Source organism: Poecilia reticulata, chromosome 22 (genome assembly GCF_904066995.2).
Source record: "Poecilia reticulata chromosome 22, P_reticulata-male-v2, whole genome shotgun sequence".
NCBI classification, from domain to species: Eukaryota; Metazoa; Chordata; class Actinopteri; order Cyprinodontiformes; family Poeciliidae; genus Poecilia; species Poecilia reticulata.
The window spans coordinates 6,392,034-6,409,461 of NC_088851.1; the positions used below are offsets into that span (position 1 = coordinate 6,392,034).

Below are 17,428 nucleotides of genomic sequence, written 5' to 3' on the forward strand. Positions count from 1 at the left end.
AATGTTAGTTTGTCTGCAGTAATACTGGAATACTGTGACATTGTAATAAAGAATGGGGGGTGTGCTGTGGTGCCGCAGGGGTTGAGCACAACCCACAAATGGAGGCCTTAGTCCTCAATGTAGCTGTCGCAGGCTCAATTCCCGGCCTTGGTGACCCTTGCTGCATGTCTTCCTCTTCTCTCATTACCCACCTTCCTGTCAATTAACTATCAAATAAAGGCCACTAGAGCCAAAAAGAATGGAAGGTGGTTGACAAATGACAAAAACAAAGAAACAGGAGAGAAGAGAATTACTTCACCACTTGGAATCGGACACACTGGATTAAAGAGATCGGTATTTTTGATAGGGAAACATCAGACGGTGAAATGTGACTGCGGGCAAGATGAGACAGTGGAACATGTTATTTTGAGGTGTCGGAATTATCTGATTAAGAGAAATAAGCTTATTAGGAACCTTAGTAATAAAAAAATGAAATTTGATATTGTTGATTTACAGAAAAAGGATTCGGGAAGTAGAGGATATCAGGCTATGTTTGATTCTTTGATGTATTTGATTTTTTGAAAGAGGAAGTTGTATTTACAGAATGTAGCTTTTTCTGTCATGTGGTCCACACTCCTTACCAGTTGGTGGCGGTAATGCTCACCTAATGTTTGCCAACCGCCAGTAAATTTCAAGAAGAAGATGATAATGATGGCGCATGGTTTGCTCCGTTAATTGTTCAAGTGTTTCTATAAAAAAAAAATCCATCTTAAATATGCAGTTAACTCCTGAAGAAACGTTCACAGAGTTTAAAGAAATCATCGTTAAATCGGAGTTAGAGATGGACGATCAGCGCAGACTGCTGGATTTCTCCCGGACTCCCCGGATAATCTTACACCGAATAGGTAGGAAACACCAGCGTTTGGACGAAGGTTAAGGACTTAATATCTGAAGCTTTCTGTTCAAGAATCATTTTAGTAACTGTTCCCCTCCGGTATAAATAAAGACAGACATCACAATTATGCTGTAAATATGGCTCATGTATGTAGAGAGAAAATAGAGCCAGTAATTTTAGTTGTAAAAATTTTACGGCTATCCGTCCTTTATTAATTAAGAGAGTTACATTACAAAACGGGAAAATCCAGTTGAATAGAGTTTCACCTTTCAGTACGACAACGATCCTAAAATAAAGGCTGCAATGGGATAGTTTAAACAAGCAAGTCAAATCTGGCCCGCTGTAGCTTTTTGTGTGGCCCTCTAGTTGAACCCTTGAATCCAGATGCCATCACACATAAGCAGATAAATACATGTAACCTTTTCTCTGTAGTTACAAAGCCACTGGCTGTGGCCCAATAACTTATAATGAATTCAATTGAACGACTCCATTTAAATTACGATCACTGCTGGACATAGAAAGCAGATCTCCTCATTCACATAAAGACGCACATGGAGAAGAGGAAAAAGGTGAAGCAGGAGGCAATGACAAAAGGAGGGCTTCTATAAGAAAAAGACAAAAAATATCTACTTGACAAAAACGCATGTTTAGGGGAAATGAAAAAGTAAATATATACATTTCTTGACGGAAACTTATGTATAAGGACAAGGAAAAAATAGATATTATCTTTTTATTTCTTACTATATCAGTCTTTGTCCTCCATACACAGCACGTGTTGAGTAATCCAGGCAAGTACACTTCGCTGCAGCAAACAGAAAGGGGCAGCAACGGACCACTCAGTCTCATACGTTATTTGGAAATGGGACCATTGCACTCCGGAAGTGAAGGGGGCGCTATTTCCCATCACTACTTTTCATTGTTTCCTCTCCTACTCTGGTCAAAACCCACAGGTCCAACCCAGTGCATGCTGGTCCGATACCAGTCCCTATAATTACAAAAAAATGGACCCACAGTGCCTCCTGTCTAATGTAGAAAAGTAAATAACAAAGGAACGAAAAATAAACAATTATTAACCTATAAATAAACTCTGAAAGTAAACCTCAAAAATATTAAGTGAACTAAAATCTAATTTTAATACAAATAAAAGTAATAAAAATAAATGATGGCTCCAAATTAAGTTATATCTTGAAATAATAAAACTTACTGGTAAATATTAACAACAATGGTGACTATTATTAATTTATAATAAATAAAAACATTTTAAATATCTGTTCATTTGAGAATTCTCCAAATGTCAATTGGATTTGTTCGACTGATCTGTCTCTGTTTACGCTCTTGAATTTTTAGGTGTGGGGTTTTTCCTTTTTTTCGTTTCAGTCTTAAACGATTTCTAACATTTACTTCAGTAAAGTTAACAGTTTCTCTTTTCCTCTGTTTTCTTGTCCAGATTGCCTGCAGTGTAATGTTTATAACCAGGAGAGGAGATCCACTCTGGACCAGGAGGAGTTAAAACCTCTGCAAGTGAAACAAGAACAGGAAGAACCAGAAGATCATCAGATAAAAGAAGAACAAGAGGATCTAAAACACCAGCAAATAAAAGTGGAAGAGAAAGAAATTGACTGCAGTCATGGTAAAGAACAGATTGAATTAAAACAGGAGGCTGATACCTGCATGGTAGTTCATGTTTATGAGCAAACAAACCAAACTTTCCCCACCACAGTAAGTCTCGTGATGTCCAATCCACTAGATCAATGAGCGGACTTGCCATTTACATTTTACAAAGAACTTACGTTTTACAAAGCATTAACCGGCATTAATACATGAATGCTCATACTATGAGCATTCATGTATTACATAGTCCTCATGTATTACCATGAGCACTAGGCTCATCGTGCTCATAGTGACAACACGTATAGCTAGTAGATACGTTTCTGTGTGTGATGAACAAAGGTGTTAGATTCCGTTGCTAACATGAACACAAAAGCTATAAATGTCTGGGAAGGTGAGAGTTCATCTATTAAACTGACTGAAGATGCGTGCATAAAGGAAAGCTGAGAAATTGTTGTATTTGTTAAATGTGATCATTTAGATCTTGACATTTAGATACTTAGAGATCTGAAACATTTTTATTGAGAGATGCTTTGTTTTTTTTTCTGGCATATTCATCCATTCATTTTACGCTGCTTATCCGGGGTCGGGTCACAGGGGCAGCAGCTTCAGAAGGGAGGCCCAGACTTCCCTCTCCCTGGCCACTTCTTCCAGCTCTGCCGGGAGGATCTCAAAGCGTTCCCAGGCCACCCGAGAGACGTAGTCCCTCCAGCGTGTTCTGGGTCCTCCCCGGAGCCTCCTCCCGGTGGGACGTGCCTGGAACACCTCACCAGGGAGGCGCCCAGGAGGCATCCTGACCAGATGCCCGAGCTACCTCAATTTGTTCCTCTCAACATGGAGGAGTAGCGGCTCTACTCTTGAGTCCCTCCCGGATGACTGAGCTTCTCACCTTATCTCTAAGGGAGAACCCAGCCACCCTGCGGAGGAAACCCATTTCAGCCGCTTGTATCCGGGATGTCGTTCTTTCTGTCATGACCCAACGCTCATGGCCATAAATGAGGGTGGTAAAAAATCTCTCCTTGGGTTGCCACCTTATCGTGGTGGAGGGGTTTGAGTCTCCCAATGATCCTAGGAGCTATGCTGTCTGGGGCTTAATGCCCCTGGTAGGTTAATCCTTGGCAGACAGGTCCTAGGTGAGGGACCAGACAAAGCGCAGCCCGAAGACCCCGATGATGAGTTAACGTTGGACTTGGTTTTCCCTCGCCCGGACGCGAGTCACTGGGGCCCCACTCTGGAGCCAGGCCTGGAGGTGTCTAGCATTACTGACCTGCTTCCCTCTCCCTCGCTATTCTTTTCTTAGTTAAAACTTTTCAGACCTTGTTATCTAGTCTCAGTGTAGACAGTTCATAGCAAAACACTGCATCGTTCTTATTTCATATATGAGCTTACTTTAAGTCTAGCAAGGAAACGGGTGTGGCAACATGCATGGTAACATTATGCTGCAAGGAGTCTATAGTTTCAAATAACATTTGAAGCTCACTTAAGAATATCGTAATGTATATTGTGTTTAGCAAAAATATATTGAGATATTAGACTGTCTTCATATCACCCAGCCCTACCTGTAATAATACAATTTAGTGCTAAATATTAACAATAATCCCTACTATTAATTTTGTAATAAATAAAATAAATATTTTTAAATCAATTATTTTGAGAATTCTCCAAATGTCAGCTGAATATGTCGACTGATCTGTCTCTCTGTCTACGCTCTTGAATTTTCAAATGTTTTTTCATTGTTAATTTCTGTCTTAAACGATGAAGTTAAAGTTTTACTGAAGTAAAAGTTAACTTCACCTCAATAAAGTTAACAATTTCTCTTTTCCTCTGTTTTCTTGTTAAGATATCCTGCAGTGTAACGTTAATAGCCAGGAGAGGAGATCCACTCTGGACCAGGATGAGTTAAAACCTCTTCAAGTAAAAGAAGAACAGGAAGAACCAGAAGTTCATCAGATAAAAGTGGAAGAAAAAGAAGTTTACTGCAGTCGGGGTGAAGAACAGATTGAATTAAAACAGGAAACTGATACCTGCATGGTGGTTCCTGTTGATGAACAAACAAACCAAACTGAATCAGAACCAAACAGGAACCAAGACATCTTTCAGGAAGTTGCTGAAGCTGAGAACCGAAATCAGGAAAGAGGAAAACCTTTCTCATGTGTGACCTGTGGAAAATGTTATAGTCTAAAACATCATTTAAGTCAGCACATGAAGATTCACACTGGTGAAAAGCCGTTTTCATGTGTGACCTGTGGAAAAAATTTTAATCGAAAACAGCATTTAACTATGCACACAATGATTCACACTGGTGAAAAACCATTTTTATGTGTGAATTGTGGAAAAAGTTTTAATCGAAAACAGCATTTAACTGTGCACATGAGGATTCACACTGGTGAAAAGCCGTTTTCATGTGTAACCTGTGAAAAAAGGTTTTGTCAAAAACAGTATTTAACTCAGCACATGAGGATTCACACTGGTGAAAAGCCATTTTCATGTGTGACTTGTGGAAAAAGTTTTGGTGAAAAACAGCGTTTAACTAAGCACATGAGGATTCACACTGGTGAAAAGCCGTTTTCATGTGTATACTGTGAAAAAAGTTTTAGTCACAAAGTTGGTTTAACTGTGCACATGAGGATTCACACTGGTGAAAAGCCATTTTTATGTGGGAACTGTGGAAAAAATTTTAGCCGAAAACAGCGTTTAACTCAGCACATGATGATTCACACTGGTGAAAAGCCATTTTCATGTGTGACTTGTGGAAAAAGTTTTAGTCAAAAACTTATTCTAACTAAGCACATGATGATTCACACTGGTGAAGAGCCATTTTCATGTGTGACTTGTGGAAAAGGTTTTAGTAAAAAACACGATTTAAATAGTCACTTGAGGATTCACACTGGTGAAAAGCCATTTTTATGTGTGACCTGTGGAAAAAGTTTTGGTCACAAACAGAATTTAACTAGTCACTTGAAGATTCACACTGGTGAAAAGCCATTTTCATGTGTGACTTGTGGAAAACGTTTTAGTCGAAAACGGCATATAACTCAGCACATGAGGATTCACACTGGTGAAAAGCCGTTTTCATGTGTGACTTGTGGAAAAAGTTTTGGTGGAAAACAGCGTTTAACTAAGCACATGAGGATTCACACTGGTGAAAAGCCGTTTTCATGTGTGACCTGTGGAAAAAGTTTTTGTCAAAAACAGTATTTAACTCAGCACATGAGGATTCACACTGGTGAAAAGCCGTTTTCATGTGTGACCTGTGAAAAAAGGTTTTGTCAAAAACAGTATTTAACTCAGCACATGAGGATTCACACTGGTGAAAAGCCGTTTTCATGTGTGACCTGTGAAAAAAGGTTTTGTCAAAAACAGTATTTAACTCAGCACATGAGGATTCACACTGGTGAAAAGCCATTTTCATGTGTGACTTGTGGAAAAAGTTTTGGTGAAAAACAGCGTTTAACTAAGCACATGAGGATTCACACTGGTGAAAAGCCGTTTTCATGTGTATACTGTGAAAAAAGTTTTAGTCACAAAGTTGGTTTAACTCAGCACATGATGATTCACACTGGTGAAAAGCCATTTTCATGTGTGACTTGTGGAAAAAGTTTTAGTCAAAAACTTATTCTAACTAAGCACATGATGATTCACACTGGTGAAAAGCCATTTTCATGTGTGACTTGTGGAAAACGTTTTAGTCGAAAACGGCATATAACTCAGCACATGAGGATTCACACTCGTGAAAAGCTGTAGAAGTATTTTCCATACATGTTGAGGTTCATTCTAAAAGTCGTTTAGATGAAAACTGATTGGCTTTCATGTCTATAACGTGGGAAAATTGTTTAATTTTCAAATTTGTTAAATATGATCATTTGAATTTTGACATTTGGATACTTAGAGATGTACAACATGAACTTGATGTATTGATTTGTATTATTACATATGGAGATAATGAGTGGGGTGAATGAGATTTACTTCAATACATATTTATTCCAAAATAAAATGTGCTGTTGTGTACTATTTCTAGATTTCCATTAATTGTTTTGCACTTTGACATTTACTGTATTAAAAAATCTTTAGCTCTGTCTTTTAAAGCAAAACTAGGCTGAAAGTGATGCTGTTATTTGTTTGAAATTATATTAACCAGTCTATATAAAATTTTTTTAAAATAAATTAACATGCCCTTTTACTTAGAAATGCAATATACTATATGAACACATTTTCCTTCATTGTTTGTTCTTGATTGTATAAAGTATTTGTGATTATCGTTTCCAGAAATGTTATGTGTTGCTTGTCTTTGTATAATTTTTCTTTTTTCTGCTTGCTTCTGCTTGTTGATTAACACGGCTTAACCCATTAAATACGGGCGGTTTAGTTTTTAGGTAAAAAAAAATAAATCTAATGTCAGCTTAAATTCCTTGATTACAATGTTGCGGTATGTTAGCATGACATTAACTCAAGCCATTGAATAAGTTAAGCTTAGCTTTTTTGTCCAAATTAAACAAAAGCTACCTTAAATAGTACATCATGTTGGCTAACAGGAAATTAATCTAAGTAAGGTAACTATTTGTAACTATTTTGTAGTCCTTATTGTAAACTGGTCTCTGTCAGACTACATGAGGGCATCCATCGCTACTTTAAGTAGTTTGTGTGCTAATGGGCGAATGACTAAAGTACAGGCCATTTTATATAGAGAATACTCAGCAATACCTTCAGCAGCCCATTTGTTTACAAAGAAATATTTTGTGGAAACTTTTCAGTTTTGACTCGTTTAACTGCTGGATTTGCACTATAGAGGGTTCTGGTGCTGGTTTTTACAGTGCTGTAAAAACCAGCACACCTCCATACAGATTTCCATACAGGTTTCCTCAAAGAGACATATAAACACCCTTATGACTAAATTTAATTGAACTGATTTATGACTAATGATTGCTTTTTAATTTCCAATGTCCGTCTGTCCGCGCGCCGCCCTCGAAAATAAACATTCCTTTGACCTGTCTGTTGGTCCCACCTTTCTGACACTTTTGTTTTCGTAAACTCCTTCTGACCTCTATGAGTTCTAAGAAGAATACAATTAAAGTTTTCAAACAATAAGTGATAGATAATCACTAACCAGAATATTACATAATATACAATATAGTATATTTAAATAGAATCAAGTTTTATTTGTATAGCACATTTCAGCAGCAAGGCATTTCAAAGTGCTTTCCATAATTTAAAAAAACCAGCATGTGACATTGAATAAACAGATTTAAAAAAATATATATATATTTAAACCTACACCCCTTTTCAACCGGGGGGTCGACATCTGCACCCCGACCTTATCTGCGACTCAAACCCAATCTGGAACTTTAGTCAAAGTCCTGTTTGACAAGGACTCCAACCTCTAGGACTTCAGTTAAACGCTGTTTAACTGGGACTCTAACCCTCTGGGACTTTAGCAAAAACGCCGTTTGACAATGTCTCCAACCTCTAGGTTTTTAGTTGAAACGCCATCAACTGGGAGCTGTAGGACTTTAGTTAAACATTGTATAACAGGGACTCTAAACACTGTACGACTTTAGTTAAAAACCCCGTTTGACAAGGACTCCACCCTCTAGGTTTTTAGTTGAAACTAATGTTGTAATACCTCTGACTTTAACTCTGTGTCTCAGGAGATGCAGCAGGGCCTCTGGGTTCAGCAATAAACATTCTTTTTGCAGGTGGCCCCCCCATACTCACCACACCATTTTTGTGTTCGTGCATGTCGGGGGCAGTAGTGAGGGGGGGAAAGCCCCTGTCTACTAGTCATTGAAAAGGGGCAATAGTGAAAAGAGTCAACTAGGGGACTCGTGCGCTCTTTACATTCAATACAAGAATAAGTGAAGGCGCACTGGTTTCGTCTCTGCTCATTTCTTCTCTTGTAATTGTCCCTTTTATAAGGTAAGAAATTAGATTAATCTTTGGAGAATGATATGGATGAAAGCTAGCCCTGTGTGTGCGAGTTTGTATGTATTTAGTTTGTTTTACGTCGTGTATTAGTTATCTTGCTTTAATGTGATGTGCGAAGAGTGTTTGGCTAGCTACTTAGCTCTGTTACTAACGGCAGTAAGCCTTTAGCGATATGTTGCGGAAAGTGTCTCCACTGTATGTGATGATTAGCTCAGTGAGTTGTGTGTATGCTGTGTGTGGGTGAATGAGATGTGTGGCAGTCGTCCTCCGGCCTAAAGGGGGCGCTGCGTACTTAAACCCTGCATGCTTGAGGAGCGAGGGAGAGACGGTGTATGTGGCGTAGTGAGTCTAGACGACAACCGGAGCAGCGGCTGTAAGAAAAGTCTGTGCAGCTTTCACCTGTTAGCTGGAGTTATTAAAAGTTAACCTCCAACCACCTCCGAGACACCGAGTGATTCATGTTCAAGGCGCGTGAGGGAGATAACCCTGAAGTAGAGACTTCGGCCATGGAGGAAGATCTCCGCTGTGTCTTCAGACCACGGTCAGCAGACTGAACAGGAACGGTTAACAGATATGTTCTGTTCGGCATCTAGCAGTTTGATTTGTGAGAACAATTGTGATTTTTATGAAGAAGTAGAAGTAATGTACTGTTCATCATTTTGATGTTTCAACTTTTTTCTTTATTAATTTACTTCAGAAGTAAATTAATAAAGTAACAACATTAATTCAGTAAATTAATAAAGTAACATAACATTAATTCAAAGTGACATGTTTAAATATTAAATAACTGCATTTGGGCTGTAGTTAATGTTATGGCCTTTTTTACATTAACCTGACTTAATTGTTAGGCTTTAGTTATGTCAACTTACTTTCATGAGTTCAATTAACTTAAAAGTCACACATTTCATCTAAAACAAACGTTTAACTTTGAGTTGAAGTGATCCAATTAAGTTGAATGCAGTTTTACGTCTGACGTCATTACGTAAGCTTTGCCCGAGACAGATCCACTGGGGCACATATGTCAAAGTCAAGGCCCGCGGGCCACATCCGGCCCGCAAATCAATTATCTATGGCCCCCTGAATGATATTTAATTACTATGAGAACCGGCCCGCAAGCCAGAGCCGCCCGCTCGTGTTTTGCCTGCAAACACTACATTTCCCATAATGCAACGGTAGCCCGCGAAGTGACTACAGCGCGCCCAAACGGCTTCATTATTCATCAGCTCATGAGCTGATTCAGAGCCTCACCCCGAACATTGATGAACTTGTACAAAAGATGAGACACCTCCAAGTATCAGGCTCAGCCTCAGACAAGTGAGCATCACAGAGCAGTAACGTATTTTCAGTTTATAAGTTTCAGTTAAATTTTTACATTTGTTTCTACAAGACGTGATTTTTCTTTGAATGAAGTATTGTTTTGTCTGTGTGCCATATATTTTTGTATTTTATTTTATTTTATTGTATTTATTTTTCAGTTGAATGGATTCAGGTAAAATTGCAGATAAGAGCCATGAGAAAGAATACAACTGATTTGATTTATTTTTTTACTTTACTATTTGAAAGCAGTGATCGGTAGGATCATAGAGCAGCACAGTAATGCATTTTCAGTTTATAATGCATGCACTTTGATTTATGCATCTATCTTGATATTAAGAAACATATTTTGTTTTTAAAAACAATTAAATTTGTTGCTGTTTGCCTCTTGAAAAATGTTTTCCCTTGAAGTTACTGACAGAGCCATAACAAAATATTGCTTTATTCATTTAATCGTTAAATAATACACTCTGTTAGGTCTTGGTTCAATAGGCTATGTGCAATCATTTCAATATGTTTTAATAAACATTAAACCAGTCCGGCCCTCGGCTTGTAGCAAATTTGTTTTTTTTGGCCCTCTGTGTATTTGACTTTGACATCCCTGCACTGGGGTATATGCCACGAGAGGTGGTGACATATTTCCGTTTGAATTTATGCCACATAGATTGGTTCCGGGTCCTGCTTGCTCCTATTGTTTTTAGCCAGAGCTGCAAAATCTGTACCATGACATAGACTTAAAACTTAAAATATCTGTGAGCTACTGGTACAACAACCGAGTTTTTTGGTGTGTCGTTGTGTCCAGTAATTAGCCGGTACCATCCAGTGCTTAGTTTTTTTCATTTTCCTGCTGATATCAAGGCGACAGCGGACTGTAGCCAAAACTTAGCCACTACAGCTAACATAATTTGTTGGAGGAAAATAATGCCAGAGGAAATCCACTGCTACGGGAACAGGCTGAGAAACAGAGGCAGCTATTTGACACACTGTAAGTCAATACATGTGTTGATGTTTGCGTTTGTGTTATATGGAGTATGAAATTATTTTTAGGCAACTCCTTAGTTTTTTTTATGTGACAATTATATAAAATACATTTAACATGCAGTCCAAGCGATACCGAGCAGGTAATTTAAGAACAACTGAGAGCAGCAACGCTTCAGTCCGAACTAGTCAGACAGATTAAGGCCCAAAACCTTCGCTTTACAGCCGTTTAAGTGGCACCGACCCACATAAAAAACCCACAGAACAAATGGTAGAAATTTCCCGAATCCCAAAAATATGATCCCAAAAATAATTATAATCCACGTTAAATGAATTTTTCCACTTGGCTGGTATAATCTGTTCTTGCGTTACAGTGACGTAATTTCTCTTTTTTTCCCCCTCTGAGATTCTGCTTAGAAAATGAAGTTATGACTGCATTTTGTTTTTAAAATGGTAAATTTAGGTTTGCCTCGACTTATATAAACTACTGCCTCTTGTATGCATAATTTTTTGTATTACTGTTGGTGCAGGTATTAGGCGAACACGGTGCTTTGCCTGCTAGTAGTTTAAATTAATTTCAGCTGCACACTTTCAAAAGAGTATTCAGATTTTAACATGCATTTTCTAAGTAGTATTTTAGTTCACTCTTTACTCAGTAACTTCAGTGTTGTTACACCTCTGAAACATTTTTTTTTGCAGTTTCTTTGTGATACCAGAACTATTTCACTTACACATTTAATTTCCTGAGATATTGTCAATTTATTTTCAAGCGAAACTCTCAAAAAGAGCTGAGGATTCATTAGTTTTGATTACGTTGTGCAACTAAATAAGGACACTTTTTTTTTTTTTCTTTTTAATTTTTCCGGTTTGCATCGCATCACTTCGTGATGTGTTTCTGAGTCATGATCGTTGTTCCGATTACCTTTCCACTGGATCCAAGCACCTGGACCAGCTGACCGGTACGGCGTCCATCAGTCCACGGTCTGCGGGATCATCACAACGTGGACTAACTTTTTATTTACTTGGTTAAATATCTTTATATTTAATCTTGAAACCGGAGCACCAGATATGCAAAAATCTACCTGCAGACTTTGTTTGCTACCCTGACATTCAGTCATCCTGGACGGGGCTGAGCCGGACTTCCTCTCCTCCAGAGTGACGAGTTTTCATCACCAGTAAAGGCAAAACAAGTCTGATGTCTGATTAGCTGCTAGAAAGTATATTATATATTCACTGTTCATTTTGCTATCTTGTTTGTACCTACAATAAAATTGAATCCTTTTTTCCCCTTTTCTCAGTGTTTACGTTATATCAAGTATTTGCATGTAGATCAGGAATTCAAGTGAGATGTTAAAATGAAACACTTTTAGGTAATATCAGCAAAGAAATGTGAATATTAAGCAATATGTAGCTAGTCATATAATTTAATATGCTGAATAAGGCTGGATGATACAAGATTTTTTTCATATCAGATTTGATTTGAATCGATTCCTCCCGCCCTCAATTTCTATACTAAAATCACAGAAAATACTTTCAAAAAGTGCCTTTATTTCAATCATCTGTTCTGTGAGTTGTAGGGAGCATTATGGTCAGGATACAAGAAATTTTAATTGCAAGAATGCAGTCATCGTTACAGCAGAATAAAGATGCAATTTTATAACAATGTCTTAAAATTACAATAAGTCATTTTAATGAGAAATAAAGATTCAGATTGATCTGATGTAACCAGCTCAGTCCATGTGGTTCTGACATTTGTCAGTAATCAAGAGGATGTACATTTAGACCTCTACTGACCAGGTAAGCATTAAGGTAAAAATAAAAAATAGAGCAAATACTGTATACAAAATGGAAAAAGAGCAACTGATAGAAATACTTGATATAAAGAAAAGCAAAAAAGTTAATAGGAGAAAAGTTGTTGGCAACATTGGCTCAGCTGATCTCTCCCTCCAGGAAGCCATCAAACAGAATTCCTTTCCAACTATAATAAAGATTAAAAAAGGAAAACGGAAAGTAAAATAATCACAAATTAATAATTCAGATCTAATGCGTTCTGGAATCTATTGACATTTTACAAATTTCACAAATCAATTAGAAGGTTTCACAAATGTTTTATTTGTTCTGCTGTTAGTACAGAATAATCTAGTTCGGTTTGAAATGTTTAGGTGTTTTTAAAGTACAACACATAGAGGTGTACACTGACACCTCTAAAACTCAAGATAGTGAAAAATTAAGTGTAATCGCCCTTTAGCTACATTCGGAAGCTAACTTCAGCTCCGACTGATAGCTTGGGCACAATATAGACAAATTATATATGTTTATATCTATATCTTTATCTATACAGCATAGATATATAGATTGCACAGATAATCAAAACACATTTACAGAGCACCTTTGTAAGCTTGTCCCTGTTGGCTACGTCAGACATATGAGGCATTATGGTGAATACAAACGATTTATTAACTTGCCTTCAAAGTTATTGTGACGTTTTGACATATCCAGCTTAAATCCTTTGTTGTTGCTGGAGCGTTTCAGGACATCTGAATAATTATAAAGGCATCTTTAATAGTCCTGCAGGACTGAGGAGCCACTGCTGACATACTGTTGCCTGGGCACCGGAAGCATTCTATGTGGCATAAAAATGCGGAAGTGCTAAAACGGAAGTCCGGGGCATATACCCCATCGACTGTCCACCGGATTGTAATAAAACGGTAAGTATTCTACACACCATGACAAAATATTATTTAAACGGTGTAAAAATATTCATGACATTTTCTACCTTTAATTTGAAACAGTTAACTGTGTTTAACGTCGAAGTATCATCAGTTATTTGCTTTGAACACATTTGCTAGTTGTAATTAGCCGCGCTATTCGGCGGACTTCAAATCTCAGCATGTTTGAACTTAACTGCTCTGTTAGTGAACGTTTATTATGTGTGTATACTTTTAATTTGACCCTAAAGAACTTGAATAGCTGGAAGCCTTGTATAAATATGAAATGTGGACCGAGGACTGCTGGCGTGTTCCGGTCGGAAGCTAGACTGGGTCAAACTGTGGGAGCAGCTAATGCACTGCAGTGGTGGCCAGACTTTATAACAGGAACTACTGGACAGGTTGTTTTTTATGGGTAAGCTTAACGTACAGGTACGGAGGTGTCAGTACCTCTAAAACTAATTTAATGTGACGCAACTGCGCTCTGCTCGTCACCGTGGAGCTGCAGTCAGGGAAGCCATTTGTTCCAAATGTCACGCTGCTTACTGACGACATGATATAAAACACATAATATCCTAACTTCGCTAATAATCCATCCATTTCATCCATCCATTTTCTTCCGCTTATCCAGGGTCGGGTCGCGGGGGCAGCAGCTTCAGAAGGGAGGCCCAGACTTCCCTCTCCCCAGCCACTTCTTCCAGCTCCTCCGGGGGAATCCCAAGGCGTTCCCAGGCCAGCCGAGAGACGTAATCCCTCCAGCGTGTCCTGGGTCTTCCCCGAGGCCTCCTCCCGGTGGGACGTGCCCGGAACACCTCACCAGGGAGGCGTCCAGGAGGCATCCTTACCAGATGCCCGAGCCACCTCAACTGGCTCCTCTCGACGTGGAGGAGCAGCGGCTCTACTCTGAGTCCCTCCCGGATGACCATAAGATGTAATTTCTCTTAAAAAAGGAAAAGCAAAAAATAAAATAAACAATTCATGTTTGTAGGAACTTTGAGTTAATTTCTCTTTCCCACTCTCCAGGCCTGGAACCAAGCATCATCAGACCATAGAAGGTAAGCCATATTTGCTTCATTAAGCTTCTAATTTAGCAAAAAAAAAAAAAAACAATAAGTTATTAGTTAATATGCTGTATTGTATTGATAATATGAAAAGCACATACTCTAAACAAATTCAAAAATAGGTTCGATAAATAACGTCATTTAGGGAGTTTAAAGTAAAAGGAATAATAGGTGGTCAAAGAATGAGATGAAATTAATTTCCTCCAAAGGGTTGATGAGCTCTCCCTCAACATGGGGTCAGAAGCTCAGTCATCTCGGAGAGTACTCAAAATTGACTCTGCATCCATATTTTTTTCATCTTCCTTGCCTTCAGATTTGGCAACACACAGTTCCCGTCTTATCCTTCTAGTGTTGCACTTCATGTGGAGATGCAAAGACTGCGAGAGCGTGTTTTCCAGAAGATCTAAATTGCTCAAGCACTACAAACTAAATCACAGGCATTATGGACGGGGCTATTCATATCCATGCACATATTTAAGTTGTGCATGTAGATTCAAGAGCTGGAATGCTTTACTGAACCATTTATCAAGACATCATCCAGTCCACCAAACAGTTACCAATGACTTAACCACATTCAAATGCCCCATTTGCAGTGCAAATAAGTGCAAGTAATGCAGATTGAGGATTTTTACTTAGATTTTGGAATGATTGGTCAGTATTTACTAAGTAAACATACTAAATAAGTTTTATTTTGTTTCTCAGATTAATGCGGAGTTCCTGAGACACATGGCTTTTCCTCTTGAGCAGACTTTCTTTGCCCAGTTGGACAGGCTCTCAAGTCAGCTGATTAAAGTCATCAAAGCCAAGGGAGGAGCAACAAAATAGCTGGAATCATGAGAACCTATGATGAGGTATGGATATCTTCGATATCTGGGGGACATTTACCATTTTTAATTTAAAACAAAGAAGTTAAAGTCTCTAGTTACTTTCAGACTTTTTGTTTTAATTATTAATACTTGATACACTTTGTGCAAAGCTGATATCACTCAAAGAAAAGCAATTTTAACTGTCTTATGTATTTTTGGTGGATTTAGTTAGTCAGTCTGTATTGTGGTTCATTCATGAATTTCATAAAATACACCTTTCAGTCCAACTTGCCAGAAACTAGTGCTATTTAGTACATTTTTTTAGCTTATTTTAAAATTTACATTTTTTAAATGTTAGACTTGTATCAATTTTATGCTGCAAGATATCTCTTCAACAACAAATTATATTCATTAGTCCCAGTAGATTGCGCTAAGAAAAAGCCTTAACCTCAACAATATAGTCTAGTCTCACAAATTGAGACTTTAAGCATAAATGTGGCAGAGGTGGAATTTATGTAATTTTGAAGAGCACTATTAAAGCCTGGTGGACATGTGGGCTACACATTATGGTATTTGTTAGTCCTTTGCTGTTGTGAATAGCCTGAATATATTACTGTTACATCAGAAATCTTGTCAGAGATATGGAATATTGATAACAATAACTTTTCACCAGGTGGAGGACATTGGGATTCGAAGGGAATGTGTTCTGGAAGGGCTCATCACCTTTCTTGGAGAGGATCCAGAAGACCTTATTAAGGAATACTGTGTAAGTTTCTTTTAAAGGTTTGAAGCCGCATCTTAAACCATTCAGAAAAATTGAAAAATTCAATGTCAGTTTCTTGTACCTTTTTTAATTATTTCTGGCCTGGCTTTTCTCGATGTAAACATCTGTTTTAATACAGCAGGCAGATTTGGTGTCAGAATTGTAAATTTAACATGGCTATGTCCTGCTTAAATTCAGCAGTGGTGTGCTTTGCTATTCAGCAGAGACCATTATCTAACTTCACTATCAACTTCATTTCCTGTTCACCAACATAATAAAAACAAGTTAATAAGAATGTTTTAGTCATGCTATTTTCATACCAGCTCCAAAATATCTGATAAGCAACAGAAATATGCATTTTGTGTTGATTTCCAACCTAAGATGACCTTTGGCTTGGATTACTATTCTGCTTTGATGTATAATCTATGAATTTGTTTAAGCTAAAGCCTGCAATATGACAAAACACATATAAAGTTACATGCTTGCATTATCTTTTTAAAAAACATTAAAAATTACCCTTTGACTTATTCAATTTGTAATGCAACTGTGAACTTGGAAAATTTATCAAGGATATTTCAGATGCTATAAACGATTCTCTTCAATTCACAAGCTGTACACTTTTACACTTGCACTTGATACTTGTATTTATAAGGCTTTTATTTTTCAATTGAGAGATTAGTTACAGTCTTCAAGTTTAACATATTATTTATCTCACTACAGGGCAGCAGTGGAGATGGAGATCAGGGGAGCCCAGATGGAACTCAAACAACTCACCCTGGCAGTGTTTGTGATTCGGGAGGAGGGAGAGGGATTGAAAGAATCCCCAGAAGACCTTGTCATTGAGGGAGTGGAGGTGTTGCATGACCTGACTTCAGTTGCCTCAGCATGTGCCCTGTTTCTGGGTTTGATATATGCCCTTAACCTGGCTTATCCAAAGCCTCTGCGCTTCACATTTGAAGTGTTTCAAAAATCTTCATGCAACTTGACCAACACAAGATGTCTCCTAAAGTTCAGAATTTGTTTGGAAGACTTCAGACCTCACAGTGAAGATAATTGCATGCTGTGCAAAAGGACAGATTATTTTCTGTCTTTGTTTGAACATGAGGGGGCCGTGTTTTGGAAGCTTAACCTCAAGGGACTGAACTTTTTGAATTTCTTTTGGGACATTGTGCATATTAAAGCTACAGCATTAGTAGGTTGCTGTAGTATTGTTCACAGACACTTTCACAGCGTTTTTTCATTTTTTTTTTCAATTTGGATTAAGCAGTGCTTAATGTTTACTATTCTGTTTTGATGTCAGTTAACTTAAGTATCGGACATGGTTTAAATGCTGCAGCCATGACCCCACGCCCTTGTTTGAAAGGATGTAGATGTTTTTGCTTGTTTTCAGTTGG

At 38.0% G+C, this 17,428-nt stretch overlaps 1 protein-coding gene and 1 long non-coding RNA gene across 4 annotated transcripts; both read left to right on the forward strand.

Annotated features, from left to right (window-relative positions):
* The first annotated feature begins 638 nt into the window (after positions 1-638).
* Positions 639-7,472, forward strand: LOC145549943 (uncharacterized). Its single transcript, XM_081602956.1, has 3 exons — positions 639-884; positions 2,322-2,504; positions 4,323-7,472. Exons 1-3 carry the CDS (start codon positions 698-700, stop codon positions 6,224-6,226), a joined length of 2,274 nt encoding a protein of 757 aa, XP_081459082.1. The 5' UTR covers positions 639-697; the 3' UTR covers positions 6,227-7,472.
* Positions 7,473-7,748: 276 nt separating this feature from the next.
* LOC145549955 (uncharacterized) lies at positions 7,749-16,775 on the forward strand. Of its 3 annotated transcripts, none has more exons than XR_014085751.1 (5): positions 7,749-8,945; positions 14,428-14,459; positions 15,168-15,316; positions 15,945-16,037; positions 16,755-16,775. It is a non-coding gene; the product is annotated as an uncharacterized LOC145549955 (long non-coding RNA). The 3 variants fall into 3 exon arrangements; XR_014085752.1 differs by lacking the exon at positions 7,749-8,945 and adding an exon at positions 13,298-13,404; XR_014085753.1 differs by lacking the exon at positions 7,749-8,945 and adding an exon at positions 13,412-14,335.
* The last annotated feature ends 653 nt before the right edge of the window (positions 16,776-17,428 follow it).